Source organism: Olea europaea, chromosome 20 (genome assembly GCF_002742605.1).
Source record: "Olea europaea var. sylvestris chromosome 20, O_europaea_v1, whole genome shotgun sequence".
NCBI lineage: Eukaryota > Viridiplantae > Streptophyta > Magnoliopsida > Lamiales > Oleaceae > Olea > Olea europaea.
Window position 1 is genome coordinate 1,862,376 of NC_036256.1, and position 15,158 is coordinate 1,877,533.

At 36.6% G+C, this 15,158-nt stretch overlaps 3 protein-coding genes and 1 non-coding gene across 5 annotated transcripts; 2 read left to right on the plus strand and 2 right to left on the minus strand.

Moving 5' to 3' along the window:
• Positions 1 to 1,899: 1,899 nt before the first annotated feature.
• On the plus strand, positions 1,900 to 5,431 carry LOC111369368 (rop guanine nucleotide exchange factor 7-like). Of its 2 annotated transcripts, none has more exons than XM_022990853.1 (7): positions 1,900 to 2,868; positions 2,971 to 3,105; positions 3,223 to 3,377; positions 3,582 to 3,656; positions 3,736 to 4,026; positions 4,259 to 4,615; positions 4,727 to 5,431. In XM_022990853.1, exons 1-7 carry the CDS (start codon positions 2,277 to 2,279, stop codon positions 5,222 to 5,224), a joined length of 2,103 nt encoding a protein of 700 aa, XP_022846621.1. In that variant the 5' UTR covers positions 1,900 to 2,276; the 3' UTR covers positions 5,225 to 5,431. The 2 variants fall into 2 exon arrangements, with proteins under 2 accessions (XP_022846621.1, XP_022846622.1); XM_022990854.1 differs by having other exon boundaries at positions 1,903 to 2,868; positions 2,989 to 3,105.
• Positions 5,432 to 5,672: 241 nt separating this feature from the next.
• TRNAD-GUC lies at positions 5,673 to 5,744 on the plus strand. Its single transcript has one exon. It is a non-coding gene; the product is annotated as a tRNA-Asp (tRNA).
• Positions 5,745 to 8,071: 2,327 nt separating this feature from the next.
• Positions 8,072 to 9,101, minus strand: LOC111369370. Its single transcript, XM_022990856.1, has 2 exons — positions 8,571 to 9,101; positions 8,072 to 8,458 (listed from the first exon to the last, which is right to left on the minus strand). The coding sequence occupies exons 1-2, from the start codon at positions 8,821 to 8,823 to the stop codon at positions 8,313 to 8,315; spliced, it is 399 nt and encodes a 132-aa protein (XP_022846624.1). The 5' UTR covers positions 8,824 to 9,101; the 3' UTR covers positions 8,072 to 8,312.
• Positions 9,102 to 9,486: 385 nt separating this feature from the next.
• LOC111369369 (probable proteasome inhibitor) lies at positions 9,487 to 13,379 on the minus strand. Its single transcript, XM_022990855.1, has 9 exons — positions 13,025 to 13,379; positions 12,717 to 12,888; positions 12,467 to 12,610; positions 12,154 to 12,243; positions 11,298 to 11,375; positions 11,163 to 11,194; positions 10,993 to 11,059; positions 10,772 to 10,849; positions 9,487 to 9,709 (listed from the first exon to the last, which is right to left on the minus strand). Exons 1-9 carry the CDS (start codon positions 13,197 to 13,199, stop codon positions 9,637 to 9,639), a joined length of 909 nt encoding a protein of 302 aa, XP_022846623.1. The 5' UTR covers positions 13,200 to 13,379; the 3' UTR covers positions 9,487 to 9,636.
• Positions 13,380 to 15,158: the final 1,779 nt, after the last annotated feature.

The following is a 15,158-nucleotide window of genomic DNA, read 5'->3' on the forward strand; positions in this document are numbered from 1 at the left end:
ATTTAGTTTCAAGTGGTTTTTTAAACTAATGAAATTTAAACTGAACCCTACCAAACGGTTTGGTTCAGTTTCGAAATGATTCAAACTTAAACTACGTGGGCTCAAACCAATGAATCAAAATTGCAATTTTTGTTCGTTTTCACGACTTTGCAATTGTTTGTTTACCCCTACATTGAAGTGCGACGAATGCATGTATAAAAACAAGCACTACCTTTTGATACATTCAATTCAAGCACACAAAATGTAACACGATGCGATTTTAGCCCAATGCAATTTAGTAATTTCCAATCCTTGTAAACACAAGCCACTTGCAACGTGCTTTGGCCAAATAACCAGAAAACACCAGAGGGCCAATGAAATTCCTATAAACATTGGACAACCTTTTGAAAGTCAAAACACATTTCATTAAAACAGCTCGATCGTTGAGAATCACAAACAAGAAAAACTATGATCTACAATTTGTCCAAAATCGAAACATCGCAACTCGACAAGAAATAAGAAGCAAGAATTTGTGCTATCATATTCCCCTCAAGGGCAGGCTTCTCCATGTTAGATAACCTGGTCAATGTCTCGTCTGGGCATTCCATTCCGCGCAAGGAGCATAAATCGCGTACTAAGGCTGAGATGCCTTGCCCGCGATTACGCCCAAACGCAGCATTGGTAGAGCGCGGCCTTGATCAGAGTCATATTGAACATATTCGAATAAGTCATAAATATCTTTTAAAACACTGACGTTTGAAACAAAGCTGAAGTCCAAATAAAGGCTTAAATCAAGCGAGGGAATCACACTAGACCTTCTCCAGGTTAAAGCCATTATTCTTAGAAAAAAATGACCATCCGCTTCTGCATCATCAGTTGTGTCCTTCCTTCTCCTAGTAGAAGGTTAAAAACGTGAAGTGGTTAAAAAGTCATAAAAATTAGGAAAAATTGTAGTAGCGGTCCCTAACTTTTTCATTTTTTTTTTGTAGATTTTACTCTAATCTTCATTTTATGCCAGTGAAAATCTCTAACCTTTCATAAATATGCACACGAGATCCACCTGGACGGAAACTGTCCAAAACACCGCCAATTGACCAGGAAAATTCCTTGAACTATCCACCACCATGACATTTTGGACAGTTTTATTGGATGTTGATTCCTTAATTTTTTCAATCAACTGACGGTGTTATAGACGGTTTCCGTCCAACTGGACCTTAGGTGCATATTTATGAAAGGTTAGAAACCTTCGCTGGTATAAAATGAAGGTTAGGATAAAGTCTGTAAAAAAATGAAAAGGTGAGGCACCGCTACTGTAATTATACCTAAAAATTCATTAGACGTTTGTGTAAAATAATTTTCATAAATGTATTTTTAGAGTGTTCTCTCTCTCTCTCTCTCATTTTGTTTTGTGTTGAGACTACCTTATTTTATTATCTGTTATTGGATTATCATCCCTTGGTCTGACCTCATTGTCATTCAACTATGGCTCTCTCTCTCTCTCTCTCTTATTTTGTTTTGTGTTGAGACTACCTTATTTTATTATCTGTTATTGGATTCTCATCCCTTGGTCTGACCTCATTGTCATTCAACTATGGCATTGGCAGCTAAGGAGCTCGTGGACATAAATTGTCTCGCACAGATACCATGCACAATATTTTGGCCTCATATTACATTTTCTGTTTACACTTATCAACAAGACAAATCATTTGACAAAGATTTCATTTTGGTAAAATTAAGATTGACTATATGAACTTTTTACTACTGGAATTGCTTCTTAAAATATTGTCCTCGTATAAATTTTGCACAAAATAACTTTTGGTTATGCTAAAATCCATTTCTGACTTTTTTATCAAGATAAGACTAAAAACAATCATCAAAATAAATATATCATACAAGTAAATTCATCCCTTAGAAGACGCTATTGACCTGTCCTCTCAACACTAAAAGTCTAAAAGAAAACAACTCATATCATAAAGCTCTTGCAATTACATCCTTTAGCATGTAATGATTATGTGAGAGCCCTTGTTTAAGCAAAGCCAAACATGGTGAAAGCGCCAGGTTTAAGCAAAGCCCAGCAGGAAGGAGCCTCATTCCCTTTATTTGTCTACCTATCATTGTGAGAAAAAACCTTTTTATTCCATTTATCACATGCCCATCATTCATCTTTCTTCAGTGCTTGAACAACTAGTCTTGAATAATTATTGCCATTTCCACAAATCCAAACCACATTTCTTGCCTTTTGTTTTTACTTTTAGAACACTGGACATGGTTGAGGTAAAAATTGAAGGTAATTCCTTATGGATAGAACTCTTTCAAACCAAGAAGAAAGAGAGGCCACTATGCAGCACCGGCCAAAGCTCAAGTCTTTTTCACTTCTGAAGCAGACTACTAGTTCAAGAAATTCCGACCCAATATCTACATTGTCGTTTTGGGCTTCAAAATCTATTAGAATCTTGAAAAACAGAGCCAAAGTGGCTAATGGGTTTTCCAGTAAAAGGTTCCATTTTGATGGTATGGTAGTGAATAACTCTGTGTATTGTGCTTCTCCCAGTTATCTTGAGGCTGCAATGGAAGGTTTGGTAACGGATAGTGAAATAGTAGAACAGGGAAATGTTGGGTTTAGTGAGAATAGGAGTAAAACTGGTGCCTTTTTGGATCTGAATGAAGAGGAGATTAGAGAGAGTAGTTCAAGTTCTGATTTTCTGGCTTCTGAAATTACTAGGAATGATGAGAACAGCAGTTCTGAGGATTCTTCTTCACCACCTTCAATGGGTTGGTTAATGCAGAATAATGAAAGGCCACATCGTGTCAAATCTGATGTTTCTAAAGAGGTTGAGAAACCCCATTTGGATAACAGAAAATTAGAGAAGCAAGGGTCATCTCTGTCAGGTACTAATTATTCATATATCTTTTTTTTGTTATTTCTATTAGTAATGTGTTAGCTTATGTTTTATACGATCATATATTTCTATTGATTAATATAATTCCTAGGATTTTCGTGTTGTGTAGAAATTGAGATGATGAAAGAAAGATTTTCAAAATTGCTGCTTGGGGAAGATATGTCTGGGTGTGGAAATGGGGTTTGTACTGCTCTGGCTACATCAAATGCTATTACTAATCTTTGTGGTATGTTACTTAAATACTAAATTAATATCAGTTAGTTGATAAGTTTGCTTAATTTGAGATTGGAATGGATTTGATTATGATCAGTGTGTGCAACACGTGCTTTATTGGTTTTATTAGCTACACTTTTTGGGCAAATATGGAGATTGGAACCTTTACCAACTGAGAAGAAACTGATGTGGAGAAGGGAAATGGAGTGGCTTCTTTGTGTTAGTGATCATGTTGTTGAATTGATACCTTCTTGGCAGACATTTCCAGATGGAAGCAAGCTTGAGGTATCTCACTAAACCTGGAACAATTAAATTGAATATCTCGCAACCTTATAGTCTATCACATCAATTGCTTGAGGTTTGCAAGTATACACTCGATTAAGAAAAATCAGTATTATGCATTTGGTTTATATGGTTAATGGAAAAGATAGCTGTGTTTTTTATAGTGTTAGGAATTTGTAACAAGTTTATGTCTACGCTTTGATTCAGATCATGACTTCCCGACCCCGGTCAGATCTATACATTAACCTGCCAGCTTTACGGAAATTAGACAATATGCTACTTGTAAGATGCTTGTTTTTTCTTCTTGATTGACGGCCTGTACAATTGAACAATTATTCTAATTTTCAGGCTTTTTTCACAGGAAATATTAGACAGCTTTGAAAATTCAGAGTTCTGGTATGTTGATCATGGTATTTCAGCGCCAGAAACCAATGGAGCTTCCTCTTTCCGCATGCCACTTCCCCATCAAGAGGAAAAATGGTGGCTTCCTGTTCCTCGTGTCCCAACTGGGGGCCTCAGTGAAGAAGCAAGAAAGAGGTTACAGCATAGTCGTGATTGCACAAACCAAATCCTTAAAGCTGCATTGGCCATCAACACTTCTGCTTTGGCTGAAATGGATATTCCCGATGCATATCTAGAAGCACTTCCTAAGGTATTGAGGTACTCAGAGCGTGTTTGGCACACCTAAGAGTTAGAAAGTAAAGTTATATTAGTAAAATACCATAACTTTGAAAATCATGTTAGGCAAAATAAATTTTTAACAAGATTGACTTGGCTTTAAGCGCTGCCAATCATGCTCAGAAACATGAAAGTCTACTGTTATGTGATCAAAAGAGCAGGTTATTTACTCATCTCCATTGTTGTGGTCGTGGTTATGGTTGCAGAATGGAAAAGCTAGTTTGGGGGATCTTATTTATCGCTACATTAACTCAGATCAGTTTTCACCTGAATGTTTGCTCGACTGTCTTGATTTGTCTTCTGAGCATCATGCTCAAGAAATTGCAAACAGGTTTGAGGCTTCAATCCATGTGTGGCGCAGAAGATCAAACTCAAAACCATTACAAATGGCACAACGATCCAATTCAAAGTCATCGTGGGGAATGGTCAAAGATTTTGTGATTGATGCAGATAAGAGAGAATTGCTTGCAGGCAGAGCTGAAAGCCTGCTTCTATGCTTGAAGCAACGGTTTCCTGGTCTCCCTCAGACCTCTCTGGATATGAGCAAAATCCAATATAATAAGGTTTTACTTAAAACTCAACGCCTCGTCTCATTATTTGGTGGATTTCTTTCTTTAAAGGCCTCTTATTTTAAGTTAAGCCATCTACCATTATTAATGCATGTCATCCCTTAGGATGTCGGCAAATCCATTTTAGAGAGCTACTCAAGAGTTCTGGAGAGCCTAGCATTCAATATTGTGGCACGTATCGATCACCTAGTCTTCGTGGATGACTTGGCTAAACATTCAGATAAGCTCTTGCCAGTCTCCAACGTTGGGATGATGGCTCATAAGAGTGTTGGCATTCGACTACCAGTCCTGTCCAGCACGCCGTACAAAACAGCTTTTGCAACGCCGAGCTTCTCACCTGCAGAGCACATAAGTCCTGCAAATGGAGATAGGTCTCCATATATTGAAAGCAACAAGCTTTCCTTTCGCGGGTTTGGTGTGAAAAAGGTTTTGACAGATTATCTGAGCTTTAATTCAAAAGGGAAGGAATTTAGCAACCTTGGAAGATCAGATTCCTTTTCGAGTACAACTCGGGAAACGTCGACATCTCCTTCAGTTGAATCTTGCAGGTTTTCAAAAGAGGCTGGTAGTTCACAGATACACCATTCAGTTGGGGAAGAATGAACAAATTGGTCCTTCTTCATTCCTTCATTTATCTTCTTCTTCTTGTTTTCTTTTTTAGATTTCCAAGGCTACATATTTAATTCATGTATCAATATTATCATCAGCTGAGTGCAATGTATTCCCAATATACAATCTCCTTTTTGAGATTGCAGCTATTCAACTGATTTCATCTTCAGAAAAAATGGTATATTGCAGCTATTCAACTGACTCAATCTTGAGAAAAAATGGCATTAGTCTTAGATCCTTGCCTCGACAAATGATATGCAAACGGTACAAGTTGAAAACAACCAACAATATCGAGGAAAGAGATTCCAATGATTTTCATCAAAATGATGTAATCAGAAATGAAAAGGATGAGGAGCCTCCAAAGTTTTTCGTTTACTCTGGCAGTTTCATAAGCTATATAATTATCTATTTTATACTAACATAGCGTAGCTGTCCCAGCAAAGTCGTTGTAGTATAGTGGTGAGTAGTCCCGCCTGTCACGCGGGTGACCCGGGTTCGATCCCCGGCAACGGCGTTACTTTGTCCCTCTTATTGCAGTTTTTAGAAAGTTTCTCATATTATTATTTTAATATAGAATAATATAATTAACAAATGGATTACGAACGGGTCAACCCGGTGTTCATGCTGTGACCGGGTTCGATTCCACAGCGTTTCTTTTTTTTTTTTTTTTTTTTTTTTCCCTTTTAAAAAATTTTTTTTTTTTTTTTGACTTTATTTTTTTTTTTTTTTACTTTGTTGCCATTTAAGAAACTTTCGTTGTTTGGCTAGACTGAATTTTTTTTTAAAATGATTTCAGAATACAAAAGGAATTAAAAAAACAAGAAAAGTACTAATTTATCAATAATATATTCAGTGCTTCGAAATAGTAAATAATTTGTTTAACAAATAAGAAATTGCATCTAAAAATTATATTTGCCCGAACATACATCATCATGTGCGAAACACGTGAAATTTTGATGAATAAAAATCAACAAACTTGGTGAGATCGAGACCTAAAATTTTAATGCATTAAAGTCAACAAAATTAAGTTCGTGGGCCAAAACATTGACCGTTTAGGTTTCGAGGGGCCAATATCACAATAAAAAATGACTTTAGTTTGAGCCCTATTTTTTGAAAACTCATTTTCAATCGTATTTTTCCCATATAATATTTTTACACGTAAACCCAAAACTTTTTCCTATTTTATAACAACACAATCTCCAAAAAATTATTATTTCAAACCACATTTTCGCTAAAAATGAGGGCTTGATGCCTTTGCAATCATGCTATGTTAGGGTACAATCAGTCAAGCGATGGCAATGTGCAACAAATCATATGGTTATAGTTTTAACACTTCGTTTATTTTTCAAAGTTATGCTTTTATTAGTGTAATTTGTAACGAATAACGTAATTTTGATGTACTTAAAAAAACTCTTATTATATCTTTGTACAATTAATAGAGATCTACTACATAAAGTCTTATTTCAATTAAACTTTGATTCTTTTGAGAACACATCTCGTATCTTTTGTACTATAGAAATTTTTTTTTTTTTTTTTATTGTAAATCGAATAAGATTTTCTGAAGAGTAAACTTTTGTCCAAGTGGTTAAAGTTTTACAATGTTTACACTAATGGGGTGGCTGGCTCAAATCCAGTCCAGATGAAGAGGCCATGAGCTTGGCACCTTGTGCAGTTGCTGTTCACAGGTGATGAGAATTGGGCAGAATCCCAGTTGCCTCCGCGCTGTTCTGCTGTCTGATATTGCTAAGAGTTATGATGCTAAGCCAGAAATTGCCTTGTCCATTCCCAAGCGTTGCAACTTCGCCAATCTCCCCGTTGGCTACGAATGTGGATGTAAGCTAGCTACCATAAACAATATTTTAACTTCTTTTTTACGCTCAGTGTCGTCTAAATATTCGAATTCTGAATCTTAATTATTTTCTTTGCAGCTTGTAACATTGAACGGATCAAGAAACGTTGGAGTGGTCAGAAGTTAGGTAATAATCCAATAATTGTTGTTTTTAGTAGTGATTTCAGCACATAATAAAAGCAGCTGTAATTCTGTATCTTCTTAATAATTTATCAGATAGGAGGGAAAAAAAATTTGTCACTGTTCAGTAATTGCCTGGTTTTCATTTCATTTTATTTTTTTCTTTATAATTTTATAAAATTGAATGTCGGTAATGCATTTATGTTCAATCGATCATTGACTATGGACAGGCCCTCTAGAAGCTTGAATTAAGATATACTTTACTTAATTGGAGAGACCAAGACAGCTAGACAAAAGCCCATTTTTGTTGACTAATTGTTATATCCCCATTGGGATTTCCCACCCATATTCTCAACCTAACTAACCTCCCTTCTGTTCATCAGTGTTGAATAATCAACTTCCAATCCTTCTTTCACACTCCAGTTGCTTTACCTTGTACCCACTAATGACACAATAGAGTCGGTGTTTTTTCGGCCACAAAGGCTATGAAGAAGCAAGAAGAAAAATAGCTGAGAGAGAGCACAAAGCAAAAGAGGCTGAGAGTTTTCTTCCGAAGCCAAGAAACACACGTGAGAGATAGAAGATTAAGGGGCTAGTTTATATAGTTTAGGTTAGGTCAAAGTTGTGTGGGCCAAGTGCAATACGAATACCAGTAAGTGGGCTAACAAAATAAGCCGTCCAATGAGTGTGAAAGTCGGGTCATGAGCAACACTAATTAATTAGGTTGCTTCCAATGATTCAAATAATTTTAGGGTCGGATCCTCAATCTTGAGTGTCGATAATTAATTTATCCAATGTCAGTTTAATATCATCGTCCGGAATAATTGGGTATCAAAAACTCAACAATCAGGCCAGTTGTTGTCACCAATCTCTTAGCAAAATTTCATGTTGATTATCGAATTCACTTTTGTTTCATACATGGTCAAGACATGGAGTCGGATTTCTTTTTCTATCGGTCCTTTCAGCAGTATAACACAATCCTGACTCATGGATTTCTCGATTGAAAAATTAACAAAGAGAAAAAAAAAGGTAAAGAAAGATCCTACACATTCCTGTATATATATCTGTGTTAAATGAATGGAAAGATGTCTATCTATAATACATGTACACAGGCTATTGCAATTTCCATGGAAGACAGCGGAGCTTGGAGCAAGATCCAACCCAAGTATCTTTACATTCTCCTCCACCAGAAGAACCACCAACAGCTCCATCACAGCACTGACAAACCACTCCAAGAGTTGCAAAAATCTTCGAGTACTCTAAATGAACCCGTAAAATCATGAATTAGATGATGCTAAACAGTATTAAAGTAGAAAAGGAATTTAAAATATTACAGAAAACAAAAACAAGCAAAAGAGTGTGAATTTTTACTTTGTTGAGGTGGCAAGGGAAGTGGCCTAGCTTCTGCTCTTGTAGTTTCTCGAGATGCAAAACTTAATATAACAAAAATCATCCCAAAATATAGACAAGGCTTTAATAAACCCATGTCTGTCGGGCTCCAATTCGAAAGTTTAATGAAATTTGTAATGATCAATGTGGTGGGATGGTTGGCAGTTTCTTGTGTTTTTATATTATAGTGTAAGATTTGGTCTTTGTTTAACATATACTTAATGGAATGTTCCATTTGAATTGAAGCTCACAAATTTGGCCTTCTAGAAATGAATACGGACGTCGACTATTCCTTTATATTGGCAGCTTATACTTGTAAAATTATAGTAAAATAATGTTTTTTTGTGGGAACCACCTTCTATGTACAGATGTTGGATGTCCGTATACTCTTCTAGATTTTTCCATCTTTCAAACCCAACAATGCTATACATACGAATAGTTATACCATGTAGAAGCCCCCGGGGCATAGTCCAGTGGTGCAAAGGACATGAGTGAGTTATCTCACGCCTTGATGGCAACTACAGTGTGGGGGTTCGATTCCTAAGACATGGGATTGGACTCCTTATAGGCGCAGTGTACAGGCAGCTCTTGTTCCTTGACCTATTAGGGCACATCCCGAGATTTACCTCCCTCACAAAACTCTAGGGGAGAGGCGGGACGGGACGGTAAAAGTCCTCAAGATCAAGGTTCAACCTTTTTTTTTTTTTTTTAGTTATGCCATGTAGAAATATTTCATTAGGGTTTTGAAAAAATCAAAGTTAAATCAATCAATCAAGTGTTGTCATCTCAACACCTTTAAATTGTCCTGCACAATTTATCTGTACAAACAGCTTTATTTGTTTTAACCCAACTTCTCAAGTACAAAAGTTAAATTTGGAAAGCGATTTTGGCCTGCCAGGGAAACACAAACTTGCATTTATTAAAGAGAAAACCCAATTTATATGCAAGAATTCAGCCATTATACATAGTTCAGAAATTCATAATCCAAAAATCTATTCAACCACCAAGGAAAATTAGAGGTAAATGACGTATCTTCCTCAGAACAATTCTAAATAAAATCTGAGCCGCTGCCAAAATGCTCCAGATCTGGATGTGTCCCAGAACCAGGCCTCCTTGGGTTTCTGCAAAGAATTTATCATTAAAAACAAATTAAAAGAATAGAAAACAATGCAATAAAGCAACTCTCAAAGCGCGGCCCAACATAGACGAGGAAAAAAAGTTCATACTACCCAACCGAATTTATCACCAACCAGATGAGAGTAATTTTGAGAATAATAATTCCCGTAACTCAGTCAGTTGCTTAGAGGTCAGTGAAGTCTACCCCCGTCTTGAATGCCATCTTAAAGAACAATAATTTAGTGCTCTCTTTTGGGGGCATTATAAGAACCTCATGTTTCAGGGCTGGCCAATGTTCTAGATAAAGGCACCGAAGACCTTTATCTAGTATAACTGTCTTGTTCGATCAGATATTATTATGAACAAGAATACTAGATTTCAAGAATCCTGTAAAGAAATTGATTCTTATTGAATGATTAAAGAAGCTTCAAGGATGGAATTAAGATTACAAAACAAGTTCAGCAGCAAAAGTCACCAATTTGTACGAAGTAACATTGACAATACTGAATGATGAAGAAGCGGTCCTTACCAACAACAATTGTACATAATCACAGTAACGGATAATCCAGTAAAAACAGGTTCTCACAGAGCTTATAGAATTCGCACCAAGCTAAAAGTTAGAGTAATGCTAACACCTATCTAAGTGGGCATTAAATTACAAGTTTAATTAAATACAAGAAATTATGATATGCTGACACTTCAACACCACTGGTGTTAGATAACATTATTCTAAAAGTTCATATAGCACTTTGTGGCCGACATGTCTATTAAGTGGAAGTATTGGATGCTGAGCACGTCCACATCATATGATATCTACTACACACATCAATTTGAATTAGTGAAATTGAGAAAAGATCAAAAAGAGCATTTGGAAGCATGCAACACAATCAAGATGTGATAATTGCCCTGAAAGACAAGGGGGAAACTGGAAAGACACTAACAGTACGTAACAGAAACCTCCTGAATTCATACAGTGCCTGCCTAGAACTCATTGAACCAATAAAATTGTATTATACTCTTGACTGACAATACAAATTTATGAAGAAATCGAATATGTGACAGCATACCTAACAAAACGACCGGGCTCAAAACCTGGAACATCTGGGGGACCAAAAGGATCAAAACGGGCACCAGGTGGAACACCCCTGCATCAGTAGATTAATTGACATCCGGCAACACAACAAATTTTAGAAAATACTGAACACACACGAGAATGCAAGCAAGCACATATATACATAAATACTACACATACATAAATACTACAGAGAGAGAGAGAGAGAGAGCTCACGGTTGAACTCCAGGCAAACCAGGCACACCATCTCTATTTCCTCCAAAAAACCTGGGATCATGTGGCCCTGCATGCAACCATAAGAAATTACAAACCTAAGAAATTACAAACCTAATGAAGTGTTGCTGTTGTAATTGTTAATCATGTATGAAACAAGGCAACTTACGAACCTACGAGCATGCTTCCACCATCAAAATCACCCCTACCAAAAGTTAAAAATGAAATATAACAATCAACAACAAATACAATGACATAAATTAAAAACAATCATATTTATGAATCACAATATATGAAAGCTATGAAACCTTGTTGGATACATTCCAGCACCAGGCCCAGGAAAGAGATCACTGCTGCCAGAACCAGGAAGCGGAGGAACAATCACTCTATATATGCAGAGAGAGAAAAGAGAGGAAGATTAACCTCGAGATAGATGAGCATAACCATTAAATATATGAACAACGAGATGTTAACAATGATTTTCTTCAAAAAGGTTATGGATCAGTGTGAAAGTTATTCCAAAAGCATCAAAAAAGTGCAGCCAAAACTAATTAAAACTCAGGATACATTTCTTGCACAGTAGAGTTATATATATGTCTTGGCAGCAAAACATTCTATTTTGACGATGCGTCCCAACAAATGACTAGACAATAGTTAAAATCTACCAAGTTACAGACCAAAAGCATAAAATCCTAGCAACACATCCCGACCCTTATCATGCTCTGCAGTATCCTGACTTTTGACACCTTTAGATACCTAGAAATGATATGCCATCTACTTTCCCATTCTTCTCTTGAGAAGTCAATAAATTGCAGAGGCGGATCCAGGATGCAAAAACAAAATAGAAAATAAATATTTACAACGTATATCACATAGACTGCTTCGTACATCATCTTTAAAAAAATAAAATAAAATAAAATAAAATAAACAATTGAATATGAATTTGATTAACTACTATAAAAAATAGTTTATTCTAGTCAAACTAATGTTATATAGCTTCAGGCAACAGCAGATATTTATGAAAAAGACCAAGCTTTAATTATACAGCACTACATGCTTCTCTAAATCTCACCATACAAAAAGAAAAATGAAAGGACACAAATTTATACACACGTGGCTTATGAATCAAACAAAATTCATCATCATTATGCAATTAAAAAATACCCTGAAGGATGAGGAAAAACATAAGGATTGCTGGGGTCAGTAACTCCCATGCTAGATTGGTCTCTATCGTCTCTCAACCCATCATCAGAACTGCAAACAGAACTCCACAAATCAATATAAACAAGTAAAGTTGGAATATTGAATCCATTCACTAAAACCATCTGGAAATGTGCTATTGACTTGATATACTTTAGCACTTCCATTTATGTGAGCCAAAAAAACAAAATTTTAGTAAGCACATCCACGGTAGTCACAAAATGAATTCATTAGAATCAATTTAGAGCAATCAGTTACAATAATACAAATAAAACACCTTGATGGTTGAGCAGATGAACTTGCAGCCGAGCCATCTAGTTTAGCCAATATTTCTTTATTAACATCTGCTACCAGCTTCCTCAAATTCTTGAACTGCGAACTGTAATTTGCGGTAGCATTCTCTTCGGCATAGTCACTAACACTAAAAATAACCAAAAACAAGATTCCCATTACTCAAACAAAGTAAATTCAATAAAACAAAACAAAACAAAACATTTTTCCCTTCTAAGAGAGAACTCTGAACTTACTTGATTTCAAGATGGAGAGGCTCAGAATCGCCTGCTTTCAAAGCATCAACAAGTAATTTATCATTCATTACTAAACACTTCACCAGAACTTTCTGTGAACCCTTGTCGGGATTAGAATATACAAATGCATAATTATCTTCATCTTCGTTCCAATTCTCAAGTCCCACCTCATCTACCCATCAAAAAGATGAAGAGTTAACCAAATTCACATGTGCAAAAGCAAACAGTCCAAAGTGTAAGGAGAAAAATATGTAGAGAAAATAGCAAAATAACTAAAAGGTGTTATTTTTATTTTTCATATTGCTTACCGGTTGAGGCGGAGGAGAGGACGTCGTTTTCAAAGGCCGTGGGACCGGCTGAGTGAAGGATGTATCCGGCTGAGAGGAAACAAGAATGGACGGCAAACGCCACTTTATCGTGGCGATTCCGGAAAGTCGGTCGCGCCGCCCTAATCACCGCCATAACGGACTGCTCCGTCGCCATATGTGGTGCTTTGGTGGGAGAGGAGGGGGGTGGACAGGGTAGAGTATGGTAATCGAGTTGTGAACTGAAGATCTATGTCAGTTGCATTTCTTGAGAGATAATACGAGAAAAAGAAGACTTGTGGAAGACTCAACTGTTGATTAGTCCTAATTTTTTACCTCATTTCTAAATACAAAACTCACAATTTTTCCACTGTGTAAGCTGTAAATAGCTCTAAAAGCATATTGCAGTATATTTCCCCAACTCAAGGGATGTGTATATAGGTAGTTAGACACGTGTTATCAGCTGATAGGAAAATCTAGGATATTCTGTGTGTATGTAAAATGTATGTATTACAATTCTGTGAATAAATAGAGGAGAAAAGGAGGAGCTATAGTACCGAGAAAAATTTTCCAAAAATACAGAGTTTAGTGATATCTTTTAACTTGGTATCAGAGATTCTTATGGCTACCACCGATTCAGGTAAACAGTCTCCTCCAAGCGAGTCGAGCACTACAGCAGTTGTTCAGTCTCCTATAAACCACACTTCACCTTTTGGGATGAACATCATCCAGACTCCGACGGTGAAGCTGGACAGAGAAAATTATTTGTTATGGCAAAACATGGTTATGCCCATAATTAGAGGACATGATCTTGAAGGATACCTGCTGGGTACGAAACCATGTCAACCACAGCTTTTAGAAACTCAGATTGTTACTGAAAAAGGAGAAGCTACAGAGATGGTTCCAAATCCTGAGTACAGCAAATGGGTTTCAACTGATCAACTATTAATGGGATGGTTGTATTCATCCATGACCCCTGAAATTGCAATGAGAGTGAAGGGGTGCACCAGCTCTAGTAAATTATGGAGTGCAATCAAGGAAAGTTATGGGATAATGAATAGATCTAGAATCATTTTTCTCACTGGAGAGTTGCAAAGAACAAGAAAAAGATCCATGTCCATGGATCAGTACCTTACAATAATCAAACAACTGGCAGATAACTTACATATTGCTGGAAAAACCATAGACTCAGGTGATCTGATAACACAAGTTCTATCCGGATTGGATGAAGAATACACACCTAATGTGGTGCAACTAAATAGCAGGGAAGATATATCATGGCATGAACTCTCTTATGTTCTTTTAACCTTTGAAAGCAGGCTTGAATACCTCAATCATATTAAGAATAGTTTTGGGACAATGAGCATTTATCAGTCAGGAGTGCAAAGGACAGGATCTAGTGGTGGTAGAAACTTTAGACCAGACAGTAATGGAAGGTTTTCTAATTTCAAGGGAAGAACAAGAGGCAGAGGTAGAGCAAGAAGAATGAATGAAAATCGAGGACCCTGTCAAATCTGTGGGATGAATAATCATTCAGCTAGATGGTGTTTCAACAGATATGATGATAGGTATATGGGCAGCAAACTAGGTAACCAGAAGGCACAGAACAACTCACCTTCTGCGTATGTGGCTACACCAAGCACCGTGGAGGACCCAACATGGTTTGCAGACTCTGGAGTAAGCAACCATGTCACTGATGACAAAGGTAATTTGGATACTATAAGAAAACATGGAGGTAAGGAAAAATTGCTTGTTGGTAATGGGAATTCTTTGCATATTGCTAATGTTGGCAGAAAGAATTTTCTTACATTGAGTGATAAGACCCTTACATTGAATAAATTACTTCATGTGCTTGCAATTAAGAAGAATTTGATAAGTGTTTCTCAATTGACAAATGACAACAATGTGCTTATGGAATTTTATCCTAATTATTGTGTTGTTAAGGATTTGCAAACGAAGGAGGTCTTGTTGCAAGGGATGCTTAAAGATGGATTGTATCAGCTGAAACTACCAAACTCCACGCCTAGAGTCACCATCACAAAGTCAAGCTATCAAAATAATCCTAACCTTGCAGTCTTTTCAGTAAACTCAAGGGGTGAAGAGTCAAACAAAAGTGTCAAGTCCGAGTTAGATACCT

Coding starts and splice junctions, on each gene's coding strand:
- LOC111369368 (XM_022990853.1), top strand. CDS start 2,277: ATGGATAGAACTCTTTCAAACCAAGAAGAAAGAGAGGCCACTATGCAG. Junction 3,657..3,735: donor AATTAGACAATATGCTACTT/GTAAGATGCTTG, acceptor CTTTTTTCACAG/GAAATATTAGACAGCTTTGA. Junction 4,616..4,726: donor GCAAAATCCAATATAATAAG/GTTTTACTTAAA, acceptor GTCATCCCTTAG/GATGTCGGCAAATCCATTTT.
- LOC111369370 (XM_022990856.1), bottom strand. CDS start 8,823: ATGGAACATTCCATTAAGTATATGTTAAACAAAGACCAAATCTTACAC. Junction 8,459..8,570: donor TCCCTTGCCACCTCAACAAA/GTAAAAATTCAC, acceptor GGGTTCATTTAG/AGTACTCGAAGATTTTTGCA.
- LOC111369369 (XM_022990855.1), bottom strand. CDS start 13,199: ATGGCGACGGAGCAGTCCGTTATGGCGGTGATTAGGGCGGCGCGACCG. Junction 12,611..12,716: donor CCTCTCCATCTTGAAATCAA/GTAAGTTCAGAG, acceptor GGTTATTTTTAG/TGTTAGTGACTATGCCGAAG. Junction 10,850..10,992: donor GGTTTGCCTGGAGTTCAACC/GTGAGCTCTCTC, acceptor CTACTGATGCAG/GGGTGTTCCACCTGGTGCCC.